This window comes from Vicugna pacos, chromosome 2 (genome assembly GCF_048564905.1).
Source record: "Vicugna pacos chromosome 2, VicPac4, whole genome shotgun sequence".
Classification (NCBI taxonomy): Eukaryota; Metazoa; Chordata; class Mammalia; order Artiodactyla; family Camelidae; genus Vicugna; species Vicugna pacos.
In genome coordinates, this window is record NC_132988.1 from 48,234,239 (window position 1) to 48,261,289 (window position 27,051).

General features: G+C 36.9%; 1 protein-coding gene across 1 annotated transcript; it reads left to right on the forward strand.

The window, feature by feature from the left end:
• The first annotated feature begins 297 nt into the window (after window positions 1–297).
• CXXC4 (CXXC finger protein 4) lies at window positions 298–23,791 on the forward strand. The gene is made up of 2 exons (XM_031690509.2): window positions 298–1,362; window positions 19,703–23,791. The coding sequence occupies exons 1-2, from the start codon at window positions 298–300 to the stop codon at window positions 19,745–19,747; spliced, it is 1,110 nt and encodes a 369-aa protein (XP_031546369.2). The 3' UTR covers window positions 19,748–23,791.
• The last annotated feature ends 3,260 nt before the right edge of the window (window positions 23,792–27,051 follow it).

Below are 27,051 nucleotides of genomic sequence, written 5' to 3' on the forward strand. Positions count from 1 at the left end.
TTCCTCGTGCAGCTCGTTGGAATGACTTTCTTTATTTTAGTTGTAACAGTTGGAGGATAATGCAAAGGAAGACGCTGCCTGGGAATTCACCGTCTGTGGAAATGCGCCCCAGAGAGGAATAAAGCAGTCCTCACCTTGCTCTCCCCACCCGGACCCACTGTCCCCTCCCGCCTCGGCCCCCACCCCAACACCACCATCACCCCCTTCCCTCCCCCCCACCTTCCCCCCTTTCCCGCCCAGGTGTCGGACCAGACGGTCCCCACTTCCACCCTGCACCCCTTCTTCCCCCCCTGCACCATGAACACCAATGTCTGCGTGGAGCCTGGGCCGAGCCCGGAGGCCCCGGGCTTGCCCAAGGAAAGCCACCTGCCCGAGGGGGCCTTGAACAGCCTTGTGGATTACAACTCGGAGATGGAGCGCTACCGCTCCTTTGCCACCTCCTTCTACAAGACCAACGGGGGCGCCTTCCCGCAAGCGGCCAAGATCGCGCGCATCACCACCCCCATCTTCCCCAGCAGCGCCGCCGCCGCCGCGGCCGCCGCGCGCATCGGCATGTCCCCCTGGAACTGCGACAACGCGGCCACCGCCGCCGCCGCCACCGCCATGCTCTGGGGCAGCGGCGGGGGCGGGGGCGGCGGCGGGAGCGGCGGCGGCGGCGGGGGCGGCGGCGGCGGCAGGAAATCCTCCTCCGCCGCCGCCTCCTCCTCCGCCTCCTCCTCGGCGATCCTCCCCGCCGGCGGTGGCGGCGGCGGCGGTGGTGGCGGCGGCGGCGGCGGCGGCGGCGGTGGCGGCGGCGGCAGCAGGACCAGCATGCACCACCGAAACGACTCCCAGAGGCTGGGTAAAGCTGGCTGCCCGCCAGAGCCGTCGTTGCAAATGGCAAATACTAATTTCCTCTCCACCTTATCCCCTGAACACTGCAGACCTTTGGCGGGGGAATGCATGAACAAGCTCAAATGCGGCGCTGCTGAAGCAGAGATAATGAATCTCCCCGAGCGCGTGGGGACTTTTTCCGCTATCCCGGCTTTAGGGGGCATCTCATTACCTCCAGGGGTCATCGTCATGACAGCCCTTCACTCCCCCGCAGCAGCCTCAGCAGCCGTCACAGACAGTGCGTTTCAAATTGCCAATCTGGCAGACTGCCCGCAGAATCATTCCTCCTCCTCCTCGTCCTCCTCAGGGGGAGCTGGCGGAGCCAACCCGGCCAAGAAGAAGAGGAAAAGGTGTGGGGTCTGCGTGCCCTGCAAGAGGCTCATCAACTGTGGCGTCTGCAGCAGTTGCAGGAACCGCAAAACGGGACACCAGATCTGCAAATTTAGAAAATGTGAAGAGCTAAAGAAAAAACCTGGCACTTCGCTAGAGGTCAGAGGAGATGATTTCTTGTTTCCCAGTCTCCCCCCTTCCCTCCCCCCTCCCCTCTCCTCTCCCCTTCAGGGCTTCTTGTCTGGCTTCAAGACGCAGTACCCCTTCCCTGAAGCTTCTTTCAGGTTGTAAGATACAGTTGTAGGTGGTTTGCGGAGGGCATGGCCTCTCCACCACCCTCTCCAGCCGCACTTCGCGTGGAACCGCCCTCCAGATGGGGAGGGCGCCCCTCCTTTTTAGCTCTTGGGGGAAAAACTAATGTAATGGGTTTGAAAAAAATCAGAAGTTTCACAGTCCAATATGGTCAGAAATTTCCCTTGGTGGTTTAAAATGCCCCTCCCCCTTGTTATTATTTTTTAAAGCATCCCTGCCCGAAGGGTTGGACACGTCATATTCTGTATACTTTTACTGGGTAAGAGAGACTTATTAGTAACAGTGAGGACACAGTTTGTGGCACACAAGTCGGCTACATTCCCCTTAACACACACGCACAGCTAGCACTGAAATTGAAATACATGCATTCAAAAGGGGATTTTCTAACCTCTTCTAGAATCATTTTTCTCTTTGCCATGGCAAAATGTTTGTTTCCCATTTTATTTTCTGCGTATTTGGTGTTTTTTTCAGAAAGCAGAAATAGTATAGAAAGCAGAACACCATTTACAATTTTTAAGGAGCTAGGACTTAAACAGATACAGTTAATTCATTTGCGGCAGGTGGTGGTAATAATGTGTTTAAGAATTGTTTTACATAGTTCAAAAATGAATGATTCCTAAAATTCAGTTACACAAAATATAAGTTTTGAGTTCTGCATCTAACAAAGTGACCATTTTGTGGTCACAGAATTGTTTTATACACCAAGCATAGTTTTGGTTGATACCCTACTTGGTTAGTAATAGTTTTTTTCTTATATGTGCTTAAAACATGATGTACAGATTATCACTAAAGTTCTTGTCAAATTAGATTTTTTGTTATGTTAAATACAAAGATTGTTGTGTTTACTGGGAACTTTATATGATAACCTGATCAAAACAAAAAGGGAAAAAGAATGGAAAGTCAGAGGTAAATGGTTTTGGTGGTACATTTGGTAAAGAAATATGGACAGGTAATCGTATTTAGCCCCTTGATAAAATTTACAGAGCAGATGGCTAGATATTCTTATATAGGTGCCAGATGTAGCATTTCGAAATATTCTATGGGCTGGATTGTAGGCTGAGAGTGGTTCTTACAAGTTATCATCAGAGGGACACCTGCACATTCTTTAAAAAATTGTGAGTATGGCTTAAAGGAGTTTCTCCAAGAAGGACTGGTGTTTAAAAGGAGAAAAGAAAAAAGTTAAAGATCTTTGTTGCAGGTTTGAACACAAATAAGGTATGGATTTAAAAAAAAGTTTTATTAATATAAATCAAAGCAAATAGCACTTTGAGATTCCCCCCAAATCAGTATTATATTGATATCATTACTGATTGTGATCAGTTCCATCAAAATATTGCATTTATTCCTCTTTATAAGAGACCCCGTCTCTGTTGAAAGTTTGACTTTACTCAGAGGTGGTTTATTACATTTCCTTTGGCAATTCTGCTGAAGTAAAGATAATAGCAATTATACAGATGTAGGTCCATGTATTTTCTTAGGTGACAAAAATTAGTTTTTGTTTTCGAATGATCTTTTCTGGATTAATTTATGTGACTTTTCTATGCCTCTAAGGCCCATCGGAAATTAAATTTCAGTTCATACTAAAACCTCCTGTTAATGCCCAGTTGATAAGGACTACATGGCTTTTTTTTTTCCCTCTTGAATTGTAGTGTCTAGAATTATAGATTTGGTGTTGCTAAGTAACCCTTATCTTTAGACCCATGCATTACCTGCGTCCCAGTTTAGAATATGTAGTGGATAGGACCACTCAATAATTCTGACTTACTCAGTAAGCAGCCTCTCTGAAAGAGTTTAATGTGAGTACCAGTAGATTTTCTGCCTAAGTTTCTATGCTGATGTATAGTCTAAACAAGTTCCATAAGTTTCCTTCTTTCTTCCTCTTAATAGTTTTCCCACAAACCTTTTGTGATGTTTAAATTCCTTAGGCTTTTTAATCACAAAAATCCCATGGTGTTACCTTTTCTTCTTTTTAAAAATCACGCGTAAAAAGTTCTGCTGATCTTCAGAAAGTGGGCTACGGATGGGAGGGGAAACACATTTCCTCTTTGTAGAGCTTTCTGAAGATGTCCCCCTAACTATGCACCCCTTCCTCACAGAGAATTGTGCTTGGTTCAAGGCTAAGGTTATTAGTGGAATGCAATTTGGCAGAAAGAAAGAAAGTTTTTTTTTTCTTTTTTAATTGGCTAAGATTCTATCTAGGTCATTTTTGAAAGGCAAAGGCAACATGATTGCCTTAAGCACATGTGTAACCACACAGTTATGGTTGTAGGAAACCAGCTGGACGCGTGTCAGAGTGACAGGGTTTACATGACTGAACCAAAGCTGGAACAGTGGTTGCGGGAGGGTGAAACGTCCCCCTGCTGACCCGCTTCCCTCTCTAATTTGGTTTCTGTAACTTATCATCATCTGTGGCGATGCTGTAGATGTTGGACAGACTCCCTAGTTGAGGATAGTGATTTGTGGGTTCATTATGGATATTACCTGTGGATTTCAGGTGTGAGTTTAGTAGCTAATATTTGTTGGCTTTAAATCATGGACACCAATTCATATCTGGATTATAGTCATTACTAGTGTTCTTATTTATCACTTCAGACCCCATGTGCCCTTCTTCCCTTTGGCTTATTCTCATACCAAAGACTGGAGGCATAATCAGATTTTCAGGGCGAGTAAACAGAAATTAAGACAGACTCACTTGGATGTGTTGGGATTCTTGCCCACATTTTTTTAAAGTCTCCCCTCTGGCATTCCTTTTAAAACTACTTTACTTATTTCCACATTTTCCTGCTTAGTCTCATGTTAAGAGCATCTTAATTCTTTAGGAATATGTTTATAAAAGTACCCCTTTTTAATATTCTGTATGGTAACAGTGCACATAAAACAAATTTAGTTTTCTATGATATTATACACCATATATTTGCATATAGCACACTATTCATTTATTAATTACTATTTTAAACATTATCAGTAATTATTCAAAGCAGTTACAAATGCTGTATGTCCCTGTAGGACAAAACTTATCTTAAAAATTTGTATCCTAAATGCTCAATATTAAGTTCCCAGTATTTTAAGAAAAGTGATTATATATTACGATAATAAGTTGTATAGTGGACCGTTGTCTCATACCAAGATAATCTTTTAGTTTTTATATTCACAGCAGTTACATTTCTGATACTAAGATCTAACTTTTTAAAATATCTCAACCTGATATGACTCAAGGGATAAAATAGTCCCGTGGGCAACCCCAGCCTCTCGGTCCCTGAACATTGTTCAGGTGACATGATTGATCTCTGTGGGACAGCATTAGAGACCACACAGATCTGGTTTCTCTCCCATTAGCTGATTTATGGAATTACATTAGTAAGCAGCGCCTCGGGAGAGTTCCCCGCCCCCACCCTCTGGCTCTGCTGCACGGTGCACACCACCACCTCCCAGGCTTGCCAGGAGCTGGAGGAGGGACTTGAAAGAGGCACATTAGGTGAAGAGGCTGAGAAACGGGTAAGTCAGGAAGGATAATCTGCTTCTCTTTCTTTTCTTTTCTTGCTTTTTAAAATTTATCTTCGAAAGGTACAGGTCCAAAATAGTTTTCCGCGAGTTAAGTTGAGCTTCTAAGGGGGCTGGTGGAAAACATTCAAATGTTGCCGCACACTTGATACCTTGATTTAGAAGAATGTTTTATGGGAGGAGGGACACATTTCATACCTATGAAGTTGAGTTCCAAGTGTCTCAGCCACGCAAATGGTGATTGTAAAGTTCTGGACCAAGCGTTCTCAGCAATGTGTGTGGGAAGGTGGCACCTGCTTCCCAAAGGAATTCATTTGTAGACCATACATAAAATGAGGTGTGTCACCCACACTCAGAATCTATATAGTTAAACAATGAAAGGAGTCAATAATTAAAACATGGCTTAAGTTTCTGAAGTTGAGTGATAAAAATAATTATAGGTAAAATACAAATGTTTCATATCTTAAATTGAAACATCTACCAGGGTGTTATGTTATATCAGAATTCGACAATGAGATTTCCATTTTCAGTTTCAAGAATCAAAAACATGCTAGTATAAAAATATAAATTTTGTTTTAATCTGAAGATGCAAATATGTAACTGTCAAAAGGAAAGAGAAAACTTTTCAGTAAGTTCAAAAAAAAAAAAAAAGATAGTATATTAACACCGGAATGTAATAAAGAAATAACATAGAGAAAAGATCATGAATTTCCTAAATGATAAGGAAAAAGCTCCAAAAAGTTCAGCTTTGACTAAAGTCACAAAATAGATTTGTAGCCAAGTCATCAAAGTGTAATACAGGTCCAGTGAGATTCTATTTCCATCACTAGATTTAATACAAGATAGTCAAAGTTGCTTTTGAAAGAACCACACATTTTAAAATAATTCCTAAATGAAAATAATGCCTGGGGGAGGGTATAGCTCAAGTGGTAGAGCGCATGCTTAGTGGGCATGAGGGCCTCGGTTCAATCCCCAGTACCTCCTCTAAGAATAAATAAATAAATAAACCTAATTACCTCCCCCCCCAAAAAAAAATTAAAAAAAAAAAGAAAATAATGCGCCTTCTCATCCAAACATGTAAATTCTAAGCAATCTTTTGGATGGCTATTAGGAATAGTAAAGTAAGAGCAATTAAAAGTATTTGTAAATTATCCTATAAGAATATCTGTTTGAAATTCAACCATCATCAAACAAAATACAAATAATCAGAAAGCCAGTAAGAACAGAGCAAAATAACAAACTTTAGACTTTAATAACATAAAAATATTTGGATATTTTTAAATGAGAATAGAAAGTGTATCTAGTGATGAAGGAAATAAAAAGTACTTGATTTTTAAACTTTATACTGAACTGATTACTGAAGCATTGCTACATATTTTGGTTAGTCTTAGTCAACTGTTTTCTTGGGTGAATAGTTAAGATTTTTGCTCAGTTCAAGTTTACAGATTGACAAATACAGGGCAATTTAATAAAATAGTCAGACTGAAAATTGAAAGATGTATGAAAAAAAGATGGGCATTTCATCCATATTTGCTCTTGTGTACAAGTTTGGAGATTGAAGATCTGTATCATGGTGACCCTAGGAACACTGGTAGAATATTCCTTCTGGATACAAACATTAAACAAAAAAACTGTTGATGTGTACCCCAGGAATAGGTTGAGGTATGTTTTAAAAAAACTCTTCTGAAATAGTTAGTTCTCTTACTTAAGTTCGATCTCAGTTGGTCAGATTGTCTAACTATGTAGTTTGCTTTTACCAAACCTGCTTTGAAAAAGTGTAGCAAAATGTCCGGCCATCCAATAAGTTTCACAAGAGTGGATATGCTTCAGTGTCTTACATTTATTTTTATTCATATTATGCAAAATATTAAAAATAAATTTGTTCATCATATAAAATATCTGACTAAATTAATAGGTTAGATTCAGGATTTATTGAAAGAGCTATGTAAATATGCAAGTGGGAGAAGGGACTACTTCTCTTTTAGTTTTCCTCTTATTTTTAGATTAGTTTTTAAAGAACAAAAATGAACCCAAATAATGATAAAATCTTTCCTTTCTATAAGTGTGATTTTTTTCAGGCACTGATTAGAATGTCAGATGATCTTGGCTGGGGGTGTAGAGCACACTAGAAAAATACCATATTTTATGAAAACTTGCTTTTAAGAAAATAGTTTTTTTGGTTTGACCAGTGCAAATTTTGAGGATTTTGTGCATGCATAACTTGATTCCTTTACTTGCGCTGCAGTGCTTTCTGCTGATTCTTAGCATACTTCTTTCATCTAGCATTCAGCTGTTATCCTTCAGAGTTTTAAAATATTGGGGGGAAGGGCACACGGGTGGCTTTATCCTTCAGTCATGTCTGGTTCCATCATATGCAAACACCTGTCCTGAAATTGAATTATTCTGCAGGGTAATCGAAAAGCCTGCCTCCATTCAGCATCATATGTTTTCTGTTGTTTATTGAGTTATGTTGCACCATACTTCAGATGCGACAGCCATTTAATAATGTTGAAGACTTAGCTCTGCAGGGGCTAAAAGGATCCCAGCAGGCTTGTTAACTTCTACTCTAAAACATTATGAGAAATATTTTTTCCTCTGTGAAACTTCGGGGCTTTCTCTTCATTTATTTTAAGATCATAAGTATCCATAGCCAGGTAAGAGAGTGAGCCTGTTAAATTTTTTCTGTTTTTCTTTTTTTAAATTCCAATTATTTTTATTGGTTATTGACATGTAGTTGATTTACAGTGTTAGTTTCAGGAGTACAGCACAGCAATTCAGTTATACGTATACATACATACATACTTTTACTTTTCAGATTCTTTTCCATCATATGTTATTACAAAAGATTGAATATAGTTATACAGTAGGTCCTTGTTGATTATCTGTTTTATATGTAGTAATGGGTATCCACTTAATCATTTTTCTATTTTTTTAATATTTGACCTACCTATTTCACATTGCATTTCTTGTTGAAGAGAAATAGGCAAAGCAAATAACTGATTTTCAAAGAACTAATACTGAAGATGTATTTCTTTGGCTGATATGAAACCATATATAAATTATATTTAGAAAGCAGACTAGTAGTTTCTGACCTTTTTGTTTCTTTTATAATTAAAAATTATATTTGGGCCATGTGGCCACATTAAAGTGATGGGTTGTGGGAGGAGCCACTAGTTCAAGTAACTTATGGTTGAACGATGTTAGGGACATCAGTTAGGGACTTCTCTGAACTTGACTTCCGCAACTGTGAAAGGGGCATAGTAGTATCTACCTACATTACAGCTTTTTAATATTGTATATAGGGTAATGTTTTTGCGTACTGAAAGATGCTGTATGGTATCTTGGTCCTAATTTAGTCATTAATAAAGAGTAGAGAAGAAAACAATTATATTTACAGATAATTCAATACACCAACAGGTTACTTATAGTTTTGAGAAACCAAAGCCCAAGTAGACTATTTTGTGGCTAGAGTTTTCTGAATATTTGTTTTAATTACCCAGGTCGCCAAAGATCTGGCTTGATTTCACTTGGGAAGAGATAAACCTGATAAACAAGTTTCCCTTGTTCTTGTACCTGTGTTGTCAAATGCCTGGGAAAACTGCCCGGATGACCTAGTGACGTTGGTCAGTGTGCTGATAATTTAGTGCTCTTCCTCCTTCCTCACCGGAGGCACACCACTACTGTTAATTTTTGTATCCTTTAATAGGTTGTGTGTGTGTGTGTGTGTGTGTGTGTGTTTCACTTTACTAACTCAGTACCTTTGTTTGGCTTATGTTTCTTTTATTTGGACAGACACAAGGAATTATACTAAATGTGCATTACTGAGTTTGGGAAAATCACTATAAGAAATGGTTAAATACTTATCATGAATTCTGGTTGGAGAACATATGTAACAAATATTGGAAAAATGTAGCATTGCTTTCATTTTGGAAAATAGGGAAGTGTGTGTGAGTGTAGGAAATAAAACAGGTAGATATACATTTTGAGACAAAAAACCAAAGTGACTATGCAGAGCTTTCTTTTCTTTTTTCCTTGTAATAAAAAGAGAGTTTTTATGAATAAAGAAAGTGAGCAATAAGAAAAGAGGCTGGTGGGTTTCTGGGAGAAAATAATGATAGCCCTGAAAGATTTGGAATCCTAACCAAGAAAGCATTAGAAACAAAGGAGAAAGAGGTATTCAAGCCAGGATGCTATGCAGCGTCTAGAAGGAGCTTTGTTAAGGCAGAGTATGGATGTCTGCTTCGCTTCATCAATTACAGAAGTTTTGCAGAGAATGGAAACTATACAGGGGAGAGAGAACATTTTCATGACTTGACTCAATACGTTTGGTTTGGGAGTCAAGGCTGAGTCTCAAGTTCAGTGAAGTGTCCGCTGAATTAGAGAGAAGAAAAAAGAGATTGTGCTATAGCTGATGGTATTTTATTTACTTTTGCCTTTGAAGCATTTTGTAGAATTATTCCAAAGTGTAACTAAAAGAATACCTTCAAGAAGAGTGGAAAATGGGATCTCATTTGGGTCTCATCTTCACCTAAATTCGTATTTCAGAGAGCATTCTGGAGGAAGGGAAGGAAAGTGTCAAGCTGTGGAGAAAACTGTGCTGAAAGAGCTGTTTCTTGCTCAAGGACTTAAAAAAAAGCACCCTGAATGATTGATAGTATTAAAAGGACAGAGATCAAGTAGGACGAGAAGAGAAAGGGGTAAATGTGCATAGATCAGGAAGAGTCGCGGGCATTCCTGTGTCTGTCAGCAAATCTGGCAAACTCAGGAGAAGATATATTTTCTCTAAAACTTTACAGAGTGAAGAGAGGTGAAATAAATTTGGGGAAGAATAATAGATTAGATAAATTTAATTGTGTGGAAATGATGATTATGAACGATGGTGGATCAGTGATAGAAAAATAACTGAGCTGAGGAAAGGCTTCTCTATGGGAAATGTTCTTATTTATAGGTTAAATGAGATCAGTGATGGTTTTAACGGAGTTGAGAATAAGGAAAAGAGATAACATTTTCATTTGTACTGGAAATGAGATGTGGAGTCTTCTGGCAAATGCTAAATGCTTGGTGTGCTCTAATTTTCATTCATGAAAAATGAAGTAGAACACTGGGCTTTTGAGATTCCAAAGGATATACATACTGGATCTTCTATATGAGGCTGCTGTCTATGGAGTTAAATGAGTTACGAAGTGGACTGGTTTTGGATTTTCCTCATGTGATTCTCTTTACCTGTGTGTGTTATTTGTATGTCCTGAAGCTATGTTTTTCAAACTGCAGATGATAACACACTAGTGGTCCATGAGTGTTGGCTTACCGTCAGGATTTTGGTTTTGATTTTTTAAAATTTTCATTTATTTTTTAATTGAGTCATAGTCAGTTTACAATGCCGTCGGGATTTTTAGAAAGTAGAATCGAATAGAGTGGAACAGAAAATATACGAGTGCATCACATGTGGTAAGAGTACATATTGTTTCAGTTGTGTATGCATACATAAATGTATGTGTATGCATGTACTAGGCTGCTATGTAAAATGTACTTCTAACTGTTGGTTGCAGTCAAAAAAAGTTTGGAAAACACTAGTTCAGTGACAGCAACAACACTATTGAACAAATCTGTAATGAGGAAGGAAATTATATTTGTAAGTGGAACAATGGTAGTAATAAGATAAAGAGTAAAATGTCAGTATGTCTGTAAATAGTGTGTCTTTACTTCTCCTAGGCAGGTCTATACCTATGAGGTATATTCATGAGTTTATGGTATATCCTAAGCACATGGCAAGCCCTTGAAAAATGCAATTCAGTTTAGTAGATCTTTAGGTAGGAACTCTTATTTTCAAAGATTTGTCGTAAATGCTGTGGGGACACACACACACACACACACACACACACATATCCTGGCTTAAGGAGCTCAAACATTTCTTTTTTTCTCACTGCCTTTTTAAAATATCCCTGTAACTCCCTAGCTCTACATCTTAGTCCCTCATCCAAGATAGTTAGTTCCCTACTTAAATTCTTAATTCTCAGTCCAAAAAATGGACACATTTAAAGTGATATAATGGTAATTTCAGAAAACTCTGGAAGCAATCTCACACCTATTTCAAAGCCTTGGGATCCCTTCATTCATCCCAAATTTAGATAAGAAATACAACTGCTCTCTGTGACCTCCACTTGGCCACCTCATGTGGTTATGTAGTGTAGTATTAACGGTTCTTTTGGTATTCCAGAACTTTTCAAGGAATAAGAAAAGAAAAAGGAATACTTGCCTTGAAATTTGAACATACTGAGAATCTACAGTATAGTTGTTATTCAGAGTACTGGAAACTCTTCTATGACCTGAACAGGAGAAAGGGCTATATTGAAAGAAAGACTTGAAGGAAGAGAAGAAGGGAGGAAGGGAAGGTGGGTGGGCAGACTGTAGTGTTAAAGATTAAAGGGAAATAAGAAAGGAGCATGTTGGCAGAAGGGACTGTCATGCTCAAGGTTTTAAATAAGAAATTAGTAAAAAATGGTTAATGCCTCAAAAATTTTTTAAAGAAGTTTTTTCTTTTTTAAAAAAAATTCGCGGGGGAAGGTAATTAGGTTTTTATTTATCTATTCATTTATTTTAGAGGGGGTACTGGGAATTGAACCCAGGACTTCATGCATGCTGAGCAAGTGCTCTACCACTGAGCTATCCCCTCTCCACCTCAAATTTTTTTTTTTTTTTAAGATGCCATGGGTCTGGGTTTAGATTCACCAGAACCACTCAGCATTGTTTCTTTTCATTTACCATAGGGGGAAAACATAATTTCATGCAAACGAACTGATTTTTTTTTTCCTCCTAATTTCTCTTTAAGGGTAATTTGCTCAGGTCTGCATTTAGAAACATAGAAATGCCAAGCTGGGAAAACTAATCTCAAAATTGATGATGGTGTCTGGAGAGGTAGAGACCATCCACCATCTCTAAACAACTAATTGTACAAAAATATCAGTGTGATATTTAAGTGGTTGTACAGAGAACTTCCTGAAAAATGCAGAATTGTGCATATTAAAGACTCCAGAAAAATGATAAAACGTATTACTCACTGCATGCTATAAATCTCATGCCTGAAAAAAGTTAGGCTTACTAATTTTCTCTGCTAGTTAGTTAACTGTGTGATTGTGACTGTGTTTGCATGAAGGTGGAGCATATGATATATACAGAAAAAGAGTACATAGACATTTTCCGAGGAGACATTTGCATCCTGAGGTCTTGGTCTAGCACCAACCAGCTGTGCTGACACCATGGTAGTGGAGACAGCTTACGAGTGTATGTCCTCTTAATGAGGGAGATTAAAAGACGTTTCTAAAAAGCTAAGTAACATGTAGTAACTGGATTAAATTGTAGCTGTTGTCTGTATACCTTTGAACTTTATTATTTAAAAAGAAAATTAAGGTTAGAGACCAAAAAGAGTGATTGTGAATTTAAAGATTCGATGTAACAGTCATTGCAGTTATGAAAAACATTTTTTAAAAGAAATACATCAAAAGCAACATGTGATTCTCAGAAGTATGGTTTAAACCAAGTACATTATTTTGACGATAACATCTCATGACCGTGAAATGTTTGGAATTTTCTCTAAATTCCTTTAAGTAATTCATGGGCATAAAACATGCTTTGGTTTCTAAGCTGGGTCTGTCTCAGTGGTTACATTTTTGTCATAGGAGATTCTGAAGCAACTGAAGTTCAATGACTACACTCAAAACGCTGCAGAACTTAGTCCAAGAGAATATATCAATTAAACTTATTTTCACTTTTTATGTAGTAGAGAAAAAAATGGATGTTTCTCAAATTCTCAGATCTATAATAATCAAAGAAAAGCACCATAACTTGACTTTCTTATACAAATGAGTTGTAGCTACTGTATTTTATTTGAATATGAGTTAGAAGCTGTCCAAATCATAGCTTTGATAGTTTTTTAAAAAGACACCTCTAAATGTTTTTTTAAGTGACCTCTCATTTCTTCACATTTTGCATATTTCTTTTTCTCTTCAATAATAGGAGACAGATCTGCTTTAAAAAATCATCAAAAATTTAAAAATTGTCCAACAACTTGTTCATGAAAGGAATGCTGATGGTTTTTCAATAGCTAATTAGCAAAGGTCTCACCTAAAGGTATTGTTGCAGTCAACAGGGATTAGTGGAGTGACTTTGAGGGGAAACAGAATTATTTAGCTTATGTTTCTGCCATATATATATGTATATATGAATTCATGTATGCATGTATATATTCAGATTCATTTATCATATAGCCATATATGCTTGTATGTATTTTCATAAAAATTTAGACAGATTAACATATATAGATAAAATGAACTCTAAATATTTTAATCCTTCTTGACAGTATTGATTTTATAAACCTAATTTTTGCATTTTTAATCTCAATTTTACTTTTAATTTCCTTTCACACTCCCTGTTATACATCTGCTAAAATACTATAGAAAGTAAGTGTTTAAAAATACTTTTTAAATTTGTGGATTGTTGAAAATTTTCCCTCTTTCTGCTCACCTTGGTATCATTCCTCATTTATATGTCAAAGAACATTTTAATCTCTAAGCTACCCATGTATAATAGAACAAATTTACTTTTTTGTTGGAAGGATGTAGTTTGAAGTGTTTTTACCAAAAGTAACTGAAATACAAGCCTATATAGCACTGGGTTAGAAACTACATGAATAAATACTGGAAAGATATCTTTACCTTTAGTTACAGAGTTTGTCAAGACACTTGCCTAAATAAAGTAGTTAGATTAGATGCTAGGGCCAACAGTGAGTGCCTATTTTGGCCATTTCTGTGCCAGTCTGAATCTTGGTGTCAAACTCTTACCTTCCTTCCTGCCAACCCACTCCTTCCTCCTACATCCACCCCCCTTTGTTTTCCTAACTGGCTCTACCACCATATTGACTTCACTTAGCACCTTTACGATGTAATATATGATCTTATCTTTCCATTTACAAAAGTTAGCTGGGTTTTCCTTCTAAGTCATGTCTTCACAGTGGTGATAGGGAGGGTGGTGGTGTTCTCCTAGGACGGGGAGGAAGGGGAAGAGCCCTGAGTTTGCAAGGCCAAAGGAGTAGCGGGAGCAACCGTCCATGGAGAATCAACACTAATGAAAAGCCGTCGCCGGTCCCAGCATTAATCGGCAAAGTCCTGGCCATGGATGTCAGTTTGGAAACTGAAAAAGTAGAATGTTCCTTCTAATCATATTTAAGACCTCCAAATAATTGGGTCATAAAAGTTATCCAGTTACTTATTTGGTGCTTTCTCCCTTTTAAAAAAGGGTCTAATATTCTAATTAGAGGTAATTGATAACGTTTTTAGTTTATATCTGGATCATGGCCAAATAAGATATGAGTGTACCAGAGACTGACACAGTTACATGATGAATGAATCTGAATTATGAGAAAAACTAATCTATCCCATCTATAATATGTATGTATGACAACAAGACAGAAAGAGAAAGTAAGTGTGCTTTAAAAAGTGGAAACACTGTATACTTATTTTAATTCATATATTTTTAACTGAGGTATTATTATTAAAGTATAAAATTTGTTATTATAATAGTAAATTATTGGACTATGAGCTTATCATTTATCATAAATTAATTGTTCTCTCAAACTTATTGACCTATAGTGTACTTGTGCTTGCTGATAATTCTACTCTAGTTATTAGATTATGATTTTTTAAATGTATTATTTATAAATAGGATATAGAGAAATACTTTTGCTAAAGCACTTTGGGGAGTCTCTAACATTTGCTAGGTATCGTTTTAGACCATAATTACTAGCCATCCAAAGATCTGTAATAATGTGCATCTGTTTGTATTCACATTCACAGTAATATACAGTATATTTGATACAATTTTTGAAATTTTGTCAGTACAAGAATTAAGAACCTATTTAGCTTGATATTTTAGTATTCTTTGTGAGTCAAATCTGAAAAAGAAGGTTTTTTTTTCATCACCAGAAACCTTTTCCTTTTGTTCACCCACAATATTCCGAAGTTTGAACGTTTCATAGGAAGCCAAAACAAGAGAGAACCAAATAGCTAAAGGCAAACAATGAGCCCTGCTATTTTGTCGTTGCATTTATTCATGTGCTTCCTATTACAGAATTTCAGAGACTCATCATTAAGGTTTTCAAGTTCTGGTGCAAAAAGGTAAATCGAATGCAGTGAGAGGTTCCAGTTTCAAGGACTTAGATGCTCAGAAACTTGTAGTGGGGCTTCTTACAGTGAGAACAAAATTCAAAAGAGTTTGTAAGAGGCTGCATTGGCTACCTACAGTTCGATATTGCTTTGCTTTTGGTTGGAAAAAGCACACTTCCCATCATTATATGGGAATCAGAAAATGATTGGGTTATATTTGTTTCCGTAATCAATAGTACACGGGGAAACAGGACATTATTTTTTGATGAGTGTAAGGATAATGGTGCTCCAAAATACTGACCTCCACTTGGGATGTACTGTATCAGAGCCATCCTGTTTTACAGCAGAATTCTGGAGGCTTGGGGGAACCACTGAGATTTTACATGAATAAATATTGGAAAGCTATAGTTAACTTAAGTTACAGAATTTGCTAATGTCATAAGTATTATCTCAGTTTATAACTTTTTTGCATTCTGAAGTAAATTTCAACATCAAGTTGTCTTATTTGCTCTTTGAAAACTCATGTCTAGCTTTATTCAAAATGATTAGTTTTGTTTGAAGTCTTGAATACTGCAACATTTTACCAGAAGGATTTATCATATGCAACATTTTAGCTACACATGAATGGCTAATCCTATATATCTTCATATGTATCGAAGTCTAGATACGCAATCTAGCTTTGAGGAGGTGAGGTTTACTAGACTTGACATATTTTAAACAAGAGTATGTAGCTGTGTGCATGAGCTACCACAGTTCACGTGACTGCTTAGCAAGTCCCTAAAGAGAAAGTTACGCTCAAATTCTTAAGGTAGCAGCTTTGGGGATTCTTATTAATTTTAGGTCATTTAATTATTTCTTCATTGCTGATTTAATGAAAATCAGACTGAAATAGATTTCTGCCAGAGACCTATGAATAATTTTTGTATTCATTTTTTTAAAAAGGTAATCGTGAAATATACTTAGGCTTGGATTATATAATTATTTTATGCAATAATTTGCTTTTTAAAGTTATTTCGGAGGAAAACAGAAGGCATTCCTTTAAACTTGAAGGTTGTTCTGGGTCTGACTCCTGTAGGGATGAATTCCCTGGAACACCATGCTTAACAGCAGGACCGGAAGGAGAGCTGGGGCTGCAGGTTCCTCTCCGGGCCTCCTGGGAGCAAGGCTGCTGTTTGCCAGCGTTTGCACCTGTGTGAGCAGTGAAGGCTGCCTTAAAAAATGCTGATCAGCTCCCTTCTAGTCTTTACCCTTGTCCCCCTTCTCTTCCTGGGGAATCTGGCTTCCCTGTCATTCAGGATAACGATATCCTGCAAGCATCACTGAGATCCCAAAAGTCATTGTAATCTCATCAAGAGTGTGATTCCCCAGCTGTGACTCTTGAACTTATAAAGAAGGTAGCTGGTCAGGGTGTTTAAACCCCAACATTGGTGTGCTGAGCACCCCCAAACCGTTGAAAATAGAAGTCCTCTTACAAAGATGACTTCATTACTTAACGGAATTAGAGAAGATGTGTCCCCAAAGTAGGGCAGACTTAATCAAGACCCCTAATTTTACCCAATATTTTACATAGGAAAACAGTGTTGCTACCCTTATCTTGGCTGAAAAGAACTCAGTCTAGGCCTAAAGTAAATTTCCAGTGAACCCAGTGGAAATTGGGCCAGAGGTTGGATATACCCCTTCTGTTCTGTGTGGCCTCTGGGACACTGGAGTATTTTGTTGCTTTTTTAACCCTGAACTAAAACTTAGAGAAACCTCACTTTGAGTTTCTCGTGAATGCCTTGCTAGTTTGTTCCAGTTAATGCACAGTGGTTTTCCTAAATTTTCTCGCACATTTTAGGTGATTTTCCAACAAATCATTTTTAGGATTCAATTCCAAAGATCTTAATGTAAAAGAGAAATATTTTTTAAAAGGTGGATTGCTGCTTATCTTCTCCCTTCCCCTGTTCCCCTGCAGCAGTGGATTGTCTGCATCCTTATTTATGGAGATCCGTACCCAACTCAACGTGTGCAAACTGATATGTACACATCAGAGTGCTGTTTTGTGACAGGTTGTGATAGTCCAGAAAACTAGCTCTTAGCTTTTCTCATATTTGCATGATCTAATTATTTTTTAGTTCTCACAAGCATTAAGAAGTGATTATCTTTTTCCTTACAATGGCCTTTGGTCGCAGGTGGCATTTTATAAAGTTTGCTTTTTCTAAAGATTGCAAATAAAAAAATTAAGTGGTGGAGAGGGGCACCAGAAGAGCAAAGAGTTAGAAAAGAGATCTGAAAATGAAACTGAGACATAAGGAATGCGTCTCATTTGAAAAAATGTGCTCCATATATTTTTTCTGTTTATCTTCATAAACATATATGTTTATCAAGATACAGGATATATGAGTATATACTTACAGTCTTGTTTCCAGTTGGCATCTGAGAGTAAGTTGGCATCTCTGTGTCATATACTGTACACATAAATGTGAGTATATATGAATATATATGCACATGTTTATTTTTCATATGTGATTCTGTAATGCATGGATATGCTTGGATCTAACAGATCTTGTTAAAAATGACTACATTTATATAAGTATGCATACTTATATGAAATTTATTCTTAGTTGGCATCAGGCAGCAAGTTAGCATCTGGTGTAAACTCCTAAGTTTTCATTTACTGCTTATATATGTATGTGTGTGTATAATGTATGAATATTAGGATGAATGAATATGGTGTGTCCTTTATTACTTCCTATAGTACCTTTATTAATGATTAAATAAGTGTAATGAGCATATATAATTTCATTTATCATTTAAAAGTTAATTTTAAAAGTGGTAAAGTGGTTTTCACACCAACCCAATCAAATGTTGGGGATCCAGGAATGCATAGTGAACTGGAGAGAAGACAGATTAAACCAGGAGGAGTAAGAAGTCAAATATCAATAAGTACTATTTTTATGGGAATAGTGGACCTTTTTGTTTGTGTTTTTAGAAAATGCTTTATGAGTTAAATATTTTTTATACATATATGCAAACTTGAATTCGATAACATTAGTTTGTTCTTAACACATTCATTTTGAAACATATTATGTTGACTATGAGGACAGTTTTTAAAAAATAGGCAGAGAGCCAAAATGGTTATTTTATTCATTTAAATTTCAGTTGACATCTTAATCAATTAATACACTTCTATTTTTAGATGACATTACTGTAGCAGGGCAGTGGCAACCAAATTCGTCATATTTGAGAAAGTAAATAAAAACTAACCTCAATTATTAACGAGTGTTTGTAGTAGAATTTTTTATGGCTTTTCTGAAAATTCAAGTGTTGTTAACACTGTCTTAAGATGTGTTTACAAGGCGGATGTGTGTGTGTGTGTGTGTGTGTGTGTGTGTGTGTGTGTGTCTATACCTACTCAATATTTTGGTGATATTCAACACACCAATTTACATACTTATGAATGTCTAGTAGCAATCTTATAGTCTACACAGGCTTGTTGGACAGGCCTAAGGAAGAAAACCTACTGCTCCACATGCCTGAGGAAAAATTTACTCTTAGCTTGTTGTTTCTTACGTATCTTCAATATACACGCATGTGATTCTGTTTTATAAAGAAGAGTATGGCATGATGAATTACTGTAATGTTAATATATAAAGGAAATTCCATAGCTTAACTACTGTTTATCTAACCCAAAAATCCCATAGTAACTTTAAGCTTTTGGTTAAAAGGTTCGCTCATATGTTTGGTGCTAGCTTATTACTCCTTTTGAAAACTGTAGTAATTTTATTGTGCAAAAGGCACAATATGCTCCATTGAGTATCATTGGTTATTTACAAGTTTGTCTCATGTATATGACATTAATTTGTTGAAAATGCAGACTTATTTTAAAATATCAGTGTGTTTTGTCAGTATAGTTCTCATTAGGTTATATGTAGGAACGTTTAGCATTAGGTGTTGTTAAATGATAGAGGTAGTATTGATGTAATATTTGTTGTTGTCCTGTCATAAAGAGAAGTTCTCCAGAATAAAGAAATTATTTCACTGAATTCTAAACATCAGGCTTATAGAGGCTGCATATGTCTGTAGCAGATAGAGGTTTGGTTTTTTTTTAACACTCTTTTATTGAGTTATAGTCACTTTACAATGTTGTGTCAAATTCCAGTGTAGAGCACAATTTTTCAGTTATACATGAATATACACAGATAGAGGTTTCAAGTACACTTGCTGGCTGGTCTTCCTACTGTTGGTTAATAGTTTGAACCTTCCCCTTTCTTCTGATTGCCATCCACATTCTAGGCTGTATTTCCTATATTTTTTTAGACCAATGTGTTTTAATCATTATATTTAGTAAATGAGCATTAAATTTAATTCTCTAATTTTTGTGATGTTCTAAGATTAAACGTTTGATTTTTATTAAATGTTGAAATATACAAGTCATTTTGTTGTGTATTGTGGGACTAAAAATATTGCTGAAATGTAAAGGAGAAAAATCTAATTTTATATTGGCATAGAAAGAAAGCTTAACTTATTTTCTTGCTCTTTTTTTATAGAGAACACCTGTTCCCAGCGCTGAAGCTTTCCGATGGTTCTTTTAAGGCAGTAGTATCTCTTATTTTCAAGGCATTTGGAAGTGAAGGGCAAACTAATGTCTTGTTTTAAGAAACTGCTTAGTCCACCACTGAAGAAAATATCCAGATATTATTTTCATTTTATGTATAGGGGTTTCTTCAAAAAAAAAATAATAAAGGAAAAGAAAAGAAAAGAAAAAAGACATATAAAAATAATCCGGGAGCTCGGGGAATCGGCCAGTCTATTTACTTTCAATACACTGATTCTTTCTTTGATGTAATTTAGCTATCCTAGTGAAGTTGTTGTCTATTTTGAAGGTGGCTGTAAAAAAATAAGTTTGGGTAAACCCCTGCTGTAAAATCATGTATCTTTGCAAAGTACATATCTATACTTCATTTTCAAATATATGTGTTTCAGTACTGTAAACTGTACAGATAGCAGCTTGTATTTTGTGTGTTTAGACACAAGGAGACAATCACGTCTGAGCATCTATGGAGATTAACAGTTTGTACACAACACTATGGTTCTGCAAGTTAAATCTGGAGCAATAAATTTTAGCTTTAAATATTTTTTTGCCAGTTGTTTCTAAAAGCAGCAACAGCAGTGGCACGTGTCGCCACGCATCTTTCTGTAGAGACTTGATGCCGAGTTTTACAAGACTAAAAGATGAGGATGCATCCAGCGGTTACCTTCAGTTGTATTGTGCGAAGAGGGGAAGATGTTATGAAAGTTTCAATTAATCTTTTGAGCACTATATTAGAGTAGTGGTTATGCACTTGCATTGCTTACAAACGAGCTGTACAGAAGGGTGTACCTCCCAAATCCTTAGTGTAGTTGACTTGTCTTGGGTTGCACTGTTAAGGCGGAGTACTCGGAGTAGTTGGAACATGCAGAACAGTTGTATAATTTTTTTTTTCTTTTAAGCAGTGTTTTCTAGGATACAGAATAAAGTATCATATCTTAGGAGAGAAATTCATGACTGATTTTTTTTGTCCCAGCCCAACATGGGTTATATGTATTTTTTGTTTGTTTATTTTTTGCTTTTTTGTGTTTTGGAAGAAAAAAGTAAAAACTTACTAAAATGTCTCCAAATGCCTTTTAATTCCATGTATGATATTAAATGGGTAGTTTGGTTTTCAACTTTGAATACCTAAAGGCCTCCAGCATTGAGACGAGGCTAGGTACATTTTTAAGTCAAAAAGAATTCAAGGCATTCATGAAAGTGAGGCTTTTAAATCTCTTTTTAATTTTCCTTTCTCGGAGCCTCCCAGTTGGAACAGTGGCTTTCCTCTAGGCCCTCGGTGGAATGTTCCATTGCTCTGATTCCCGTACTTGTCACTGGACGCTTTCACTCCTGAGAAGGCGGGCAGGGCCACAGTCTGCGGATTCCATAAACGCACACAGCTCCCAGACAAAAGGAGCTAATGCTTCATGGGACCTGTGCTACCTTTTCATGTGGTGTTTGGTTTTCCCCTGGCAGTCAGGGTTCTTCAGGCTGTGCCATTAGGACAAATATTTGTGATGACACGACACCTAAGAATTTTCTTTCTTTCTTTTTGTTTTTTTCTTTTGGCCAAATGTTTAAAGGCGATTTTCAGCTTCAGGAATAAAACAGAGTTGAGCAAAAACACAGAGAGTATCGAAGTTGCCATGTGACTGTAACTTTTTGTTCTTGATCCGCTAGCCAGCTCTTTTAGCCTGTGACATCCATTAGCCTGCTGAAAAGTGTTAGCAAAATGGATCATGGGAAGAAAAATAACTTGAGGAGAGAAAGGGTGATGAGAAGGACTGTAAAGTTTTAGGAAGACTAGCAGATGAATACTTTTAAAAGGCTAGTTGTAGTTTTGAATGGAAAATAATATGACAGGAGATTCTGTTCATCGCAGAAGGAGCGAGCACTGCATTCGAGTGCTGGCGGGAGGGGTGGAAAAGATACTCACAAATGCCAACGTGGGAAACAGTTGTGACTTAACTTGCCTAGAGGATGAATGCACGGTCTACAGTTAATGTCAAATAGCCTTTTTGAGGAAATTTCGTAATGTATTACACTTATCCATGTTTAGAGGAGAGAATTATGTGATCACACATTAAAACGTGCTGTATATTAATTTTGAGGTAGCTTTCTACTTGATGTATATTCCTTTGAGGATTTCTAGTTAGAATTTCTATTTCTGCTGTGGGACCAATGAGAGCTATATGAGTTCTTTCTCGTTCCATTTTTTTTATTTTACTTAATTTCTTTAACCAACTTGCTAATTAATTACAAGTAAGTGAAAACTTACTTTACACTTGAATGGTAAGCTTGCCTTGCTTTTTGGAAAATGATGATTGTTATTACAGAATTGAAACAAACTTTTATTCGGGCTGCATTAGGCATACGGTGACGTATAAAGATCTCATAGCAATGGACTGAGAGTCTAAAATACATGCTAGTACTGCATGTCTTGATGTGTTTTTGTTTGTTTTCTTAAAGAATCGATGAATCTGTATATTGTAAAATGTGATGTTTTACATGTCAATTCAATTTTTTTTTCCATGAAAGAAAATCTGTTGATGATTGAAATGGGAAAGTGCAGCTTCTCTTTAATTTTCTTATGTGTCTTTATTCTTGGTATGGTTCTTTTACACTGCCCATTTTTTATGTTTTTGGTAAAATTCTATTTATGTAATGTAGGGTGCACATAAAGTTCTCGTTGGTGATGTTCGAGAAAGATACTGCTCTTCCGGCCTCCCCCCAACTTCTCTTTCCTGTAAGTCCATATACTGAGAACTTGTAGAGCGTATCATTCTAACCCTGGTAGGATGACTTCAAGATTTACACTTTTCAGGATCCTAAAATACCAATGAAATGTAACTTTAAAAAATTCCTCACTGTATGTTTCATAGTATCCGGAAAATTCAAAATAGAGCAATCCAAATACAGACCATGTGGAACACCTGTACAACTTAAAAATTACATGTCAGATAAGACAAATAAACAACTTTGTAAGAGGGGTCTACACACACAGGAGTCTTGCCTTCTCTAGGTGTGCATGAGGAGATACCATATTCTGTCAGGATTTGGGGAGAGCTTGGAAAGTACTTGGGGTGCTGGCACATAGTGCAGTGTATCTGTTCTTTGCCAGCTGGCCCTCAGCACCCTGACATCACCCTGACGTCATAGTGCAGAGCTGGCTCTTTCCAGGCCTTCAGACCAGAGTGGCTTTCTGCTGGAGTCTGCCTGTCTATGCACAAGTAGACATTTATTTACAAATTAGAAATCTGTCCATCCTTGGGAGAGAAAGCAGTAATAGTCTTCCCCCGGTGTAAGAACATATAGAAGTGTCTCCTGGCTGCTTAATTCCTAACACCCAACTTTCTTCTTCTGAACACGTTTATCAGGAGCAAGAGATGGGAGGCTTCCTATGAATTCATATTAAGCAATCACTAAAAGAAAGGAATATTCCCTTCCTTTCATTTAGAACCCCTGGCATGAAGGTCGTACAATTAATACTAAAGCACAGAAAGTCTTTCAGCTGATAGTATCTGTAATCACATAATGAAAAGAGGAAAGCAGTTCAATGCACACACTATTCAGGGTCAAATATGTTCAGCAAAAAGCCCTAGTGGGTCTTTGATCATGGCTAGATTCACAGTGATGTCAAACAGTTGCTTCTCATGTAACAGCTAAATGTTTCAGATTTTGTTTTTATTAAATTCGGCAGTTTCACACTGAGATCTGTATTCCTAGTGAATAAAAGACAGCTACTATGTTAGGCGGGATTCCATTTTCACAATTGCAAGGAAGTTAGAGATATTTCAGGAACATGGGCCACAAAATGTACTCCTTTCACAGTGTTCTCCTATTCTGAACTGTGCAGTTATCTATTAAATTTTCTAATAGATATTTGTGTAAGGTGTATGTATGCTTGTGCAATTATTAAAAAAGCAGTTTTGGAAAACAGTGTATTTATTAAAGAAAATTACTTATGGGGCATGTACAAAACTGTAAAAAAAAAAAAAAACTTAAAAAAAAAACACATTCAATTTGCCCAGTAAAGTTGTTTTTGTGAAATTTCTGTGTTGTTGAATAAAGGACTTTAGTATTCAAAATATCTCTATTTTTCCATGAACAAATTTTTATTTGTGGGATTTGAAGTAATCAGCATATGATCCTAAAAATCTCATTTTGTTTGTGATAAAAAATCGTTTTGCATTCTCCACTCACCCTTATGTCAGCAGAATGAGTACTGGATATAAATCTTCCATAAAATATTCCAGTTTTGCTCATCTTGTTTTTCCTCAGATGTTTTGTCTTTCTTATATTTTTAGAAAAGGAAAAGAGACAAACACGATTCTTTTTACATTTCCAAAGGAGATATTTTTGTTGAAAGCTTTAAAAGGTCCCTGAAATAAAGAAAGAAAGGAAAGCATCCAAAGTTTTTCCCTTCCTTCTCCGTCGTGAGTGTGCCAGGAGAGAGCAGCACGTGAATTCCTTGTGCCATAAATAAAAAGTCCTGGTGATAATGTTTGAAAGCATTCAGGGCCATGAAGAAATGTGCAACACAGGAATTCTGTCTCCAGCCACACCCAGCAATACTCTGAGATTACCTTTTTATTGTGGAATATGTGGTTCACCCATGCTGCTTATGACTTGGTGGTGAATATGCTTAACTCTTGTTTCACTGCTTCTCAGAGCAAAGGTCCAATTTTTTGGATGCTTCATAAACTACAGGAAACGTAGAACACAGTATTATATCGTGGAAATCATGAATGTGGTTGCAAGCATGGAACTTTAAGTGATGGAAAGAGTTCATGTCCACAGAATAAGTACCACATTAGAAGAGTTTTTGTAAATTTTACAAATTCTAGGATGTGTTCTGTTAGCATAATATCACTCATGTAAAGTATCTTGGCCATGGCAAGAGAGTTGGATTACATAGGGTGAGAAAGAAGAATTAGGTAACTTGAATTAAAGAGTTTCTGGATATGCAGCAGTTTCGCAGGTGAGTTGCTATGTTTCTTATATTTTGGTGTAAGCAACAATATGGCAAAAATATAAAACTGAATTTTCACAGATATTTTGCTTCCTTGATGTCTTCAAGGATGCAGATCCTTGGAGGTATATAAATGATGATAAGAAGATAATATCATCAAAATAGTTTGAATTAACCAAAAAGGGAAGAGAAGTGAATTTTAGACATTGAACCAGATAACAATTTAGACATTGAACCAGATAATAATTTCATATGGTTTTTGAAAAATCATTTTTTTTCAAGTGTGTTTATTGGTAATAGTTGCTTTAGTTTTCATGTTTTATGCAGAAGCCGTCCCCCATTTTATTTCCATTCTTTGTTTTGTCTTTTTTTTTTAGAGAGAAAAAATGTTATTTGAAGGAAATACAGTGAAAACAAGTCTAGGGTTTTATTTGAATACACTACAAGAGTGTTAGAGTTCTATAGGAACATTTTGCTTATTTGGAAATTTTGCTTCTAATCTTTTATTCTAAATATTTTGGCTTAGGGTCAATCTTTGTGTCCTTTGCAATTCAGATTTTTTTGGCTAATTTTTAAGTCAATATTTCTTATTTTCAATGTATTTATATAAAATGAAATGCCAACCAAACTATCTTTTTAGTCTAAGTCTGTGCTTTGTTTACAATATATTACTTACGACAAAAATCATTCCTTTTAACAGGTGTTGTAACTTCACAAGTTGGAAGCCGTATACAGATCTCTTTCCAAGAACAGTACTTTTAAAAGCTAGGTCTAATCATGTGTAAACTACACGTAAAGCATTTTTAATACAGGACTGAGTTACATGACTTCTTTAATAGTTAGATGTTAGGAGAATCTGGTTGCCTGGTTTGAATTACGACCTTCTGCTTATGACTTTTCTGAAAAGCGATCTATTTAAAACTATATGGCTTCAGGAAAACTGCACAGTTGCAAAGGAGGTGGGAAGAGAACATTTAAATGATACTATTTAACCTTTGATACCATCATAAAACATATGTAGCTGAAAATTCTCATTTATTATAGCCTTCAAGAACTTTTCTCACCTTTCCATCAATTGCCATGTAATTTTCTTCAAAATTTTTATGTTTATAGGTATTTATAAGTGTATTAATATTGCATTAACGTGTGTATGGGTGGAGAGATATAGATGAATCTGCGTGTGCATGTGGGTATTGTTTTTAGTCGACAGTTGATCTCATGCCTCCAATAGCTAAGGGTCAGTGTAGGTTATTAAAGATCTTTGGTGGGAAAGATCCTGTCACCACGGTACAGTTGCAACTGAATTTGATCACTCAGCATCTTATAATACTTAGCCTATTCTCTGGGAAGCTGAGAATTTGGGGAAGCTACATGGAATCTTTTGGGCTTCTAGGGGCTGTTTAAAGAAGTAACACTTCAGTTTCCTGTGTCTTACCTGCAGTCATTTAAGGGACTCTTGAAAATCATGCATACAGTTTGCTCCCCAAGTGCATCATTTATCTTCATATAATTTGAGCATTTCAGGTGCATTTATATCTTATTGAGCTGTCTAGTGACGTGCACGTGTATCTGAGTTTCAAGGGCACATCCAAGTACTAATAGGTGACTTCATCTGTAGCTTATATACTTTGATCATATGGAAAAGGCCTTTATCCCCCCACCCAAATTCACAGTGTCTACAGAGCAGCAGCAAGAAGAACATTGTAAATATTGTTTTGTGTTGGCAAACCAGCAATTGATTTAATTTCTCATTTATTCAACATGTATTATTGTGTATCTTCAATGTGCCAGCTACTGGGGGTATCAAGATGAATAAAACATTGTTCCTGACACATTTACCATCCCCGTGGAACTCAACCAAGTGGTTGAAATAAATACACAAATAAATAAAAACAGCAGGAAATGTTTGTGGAGAATGGAGCAGGCGTCATGGAGGGAGTGTGGGAGATGGCTAAGTAAAGCTCTTTGATTTCAAATTCTCCCCAGCTGAGAGGAGAAAGCGCACTCCTGGGATGTAAAACCTGAGGGTAATGTAGTGAACCAAAGCGACTGGAAAGGGGGATAAGGGAAAGAGGCAGGTTCAAAAGACCTGAGACATGCCCCCACCCACGTCCAAGTTGCTGTCATTTCTCGTGGGGGCTACTGTAGTAGCTGCCACCGTATTCTCCTTCCATTCATTCTTCTCTGTCTTCAGACATTCTCTGTGCTGCAGCCGGAGCAGTTCTTTTAAAACACACGCATGCATGCATGCACGCGCGCGGGCACACACACACACACACACGAGTTCATGTGACCCCATGCGTATTGTCAGTGATGTCCCATTGCTCTTAGAATAAAATCCTACATGTGGTCTG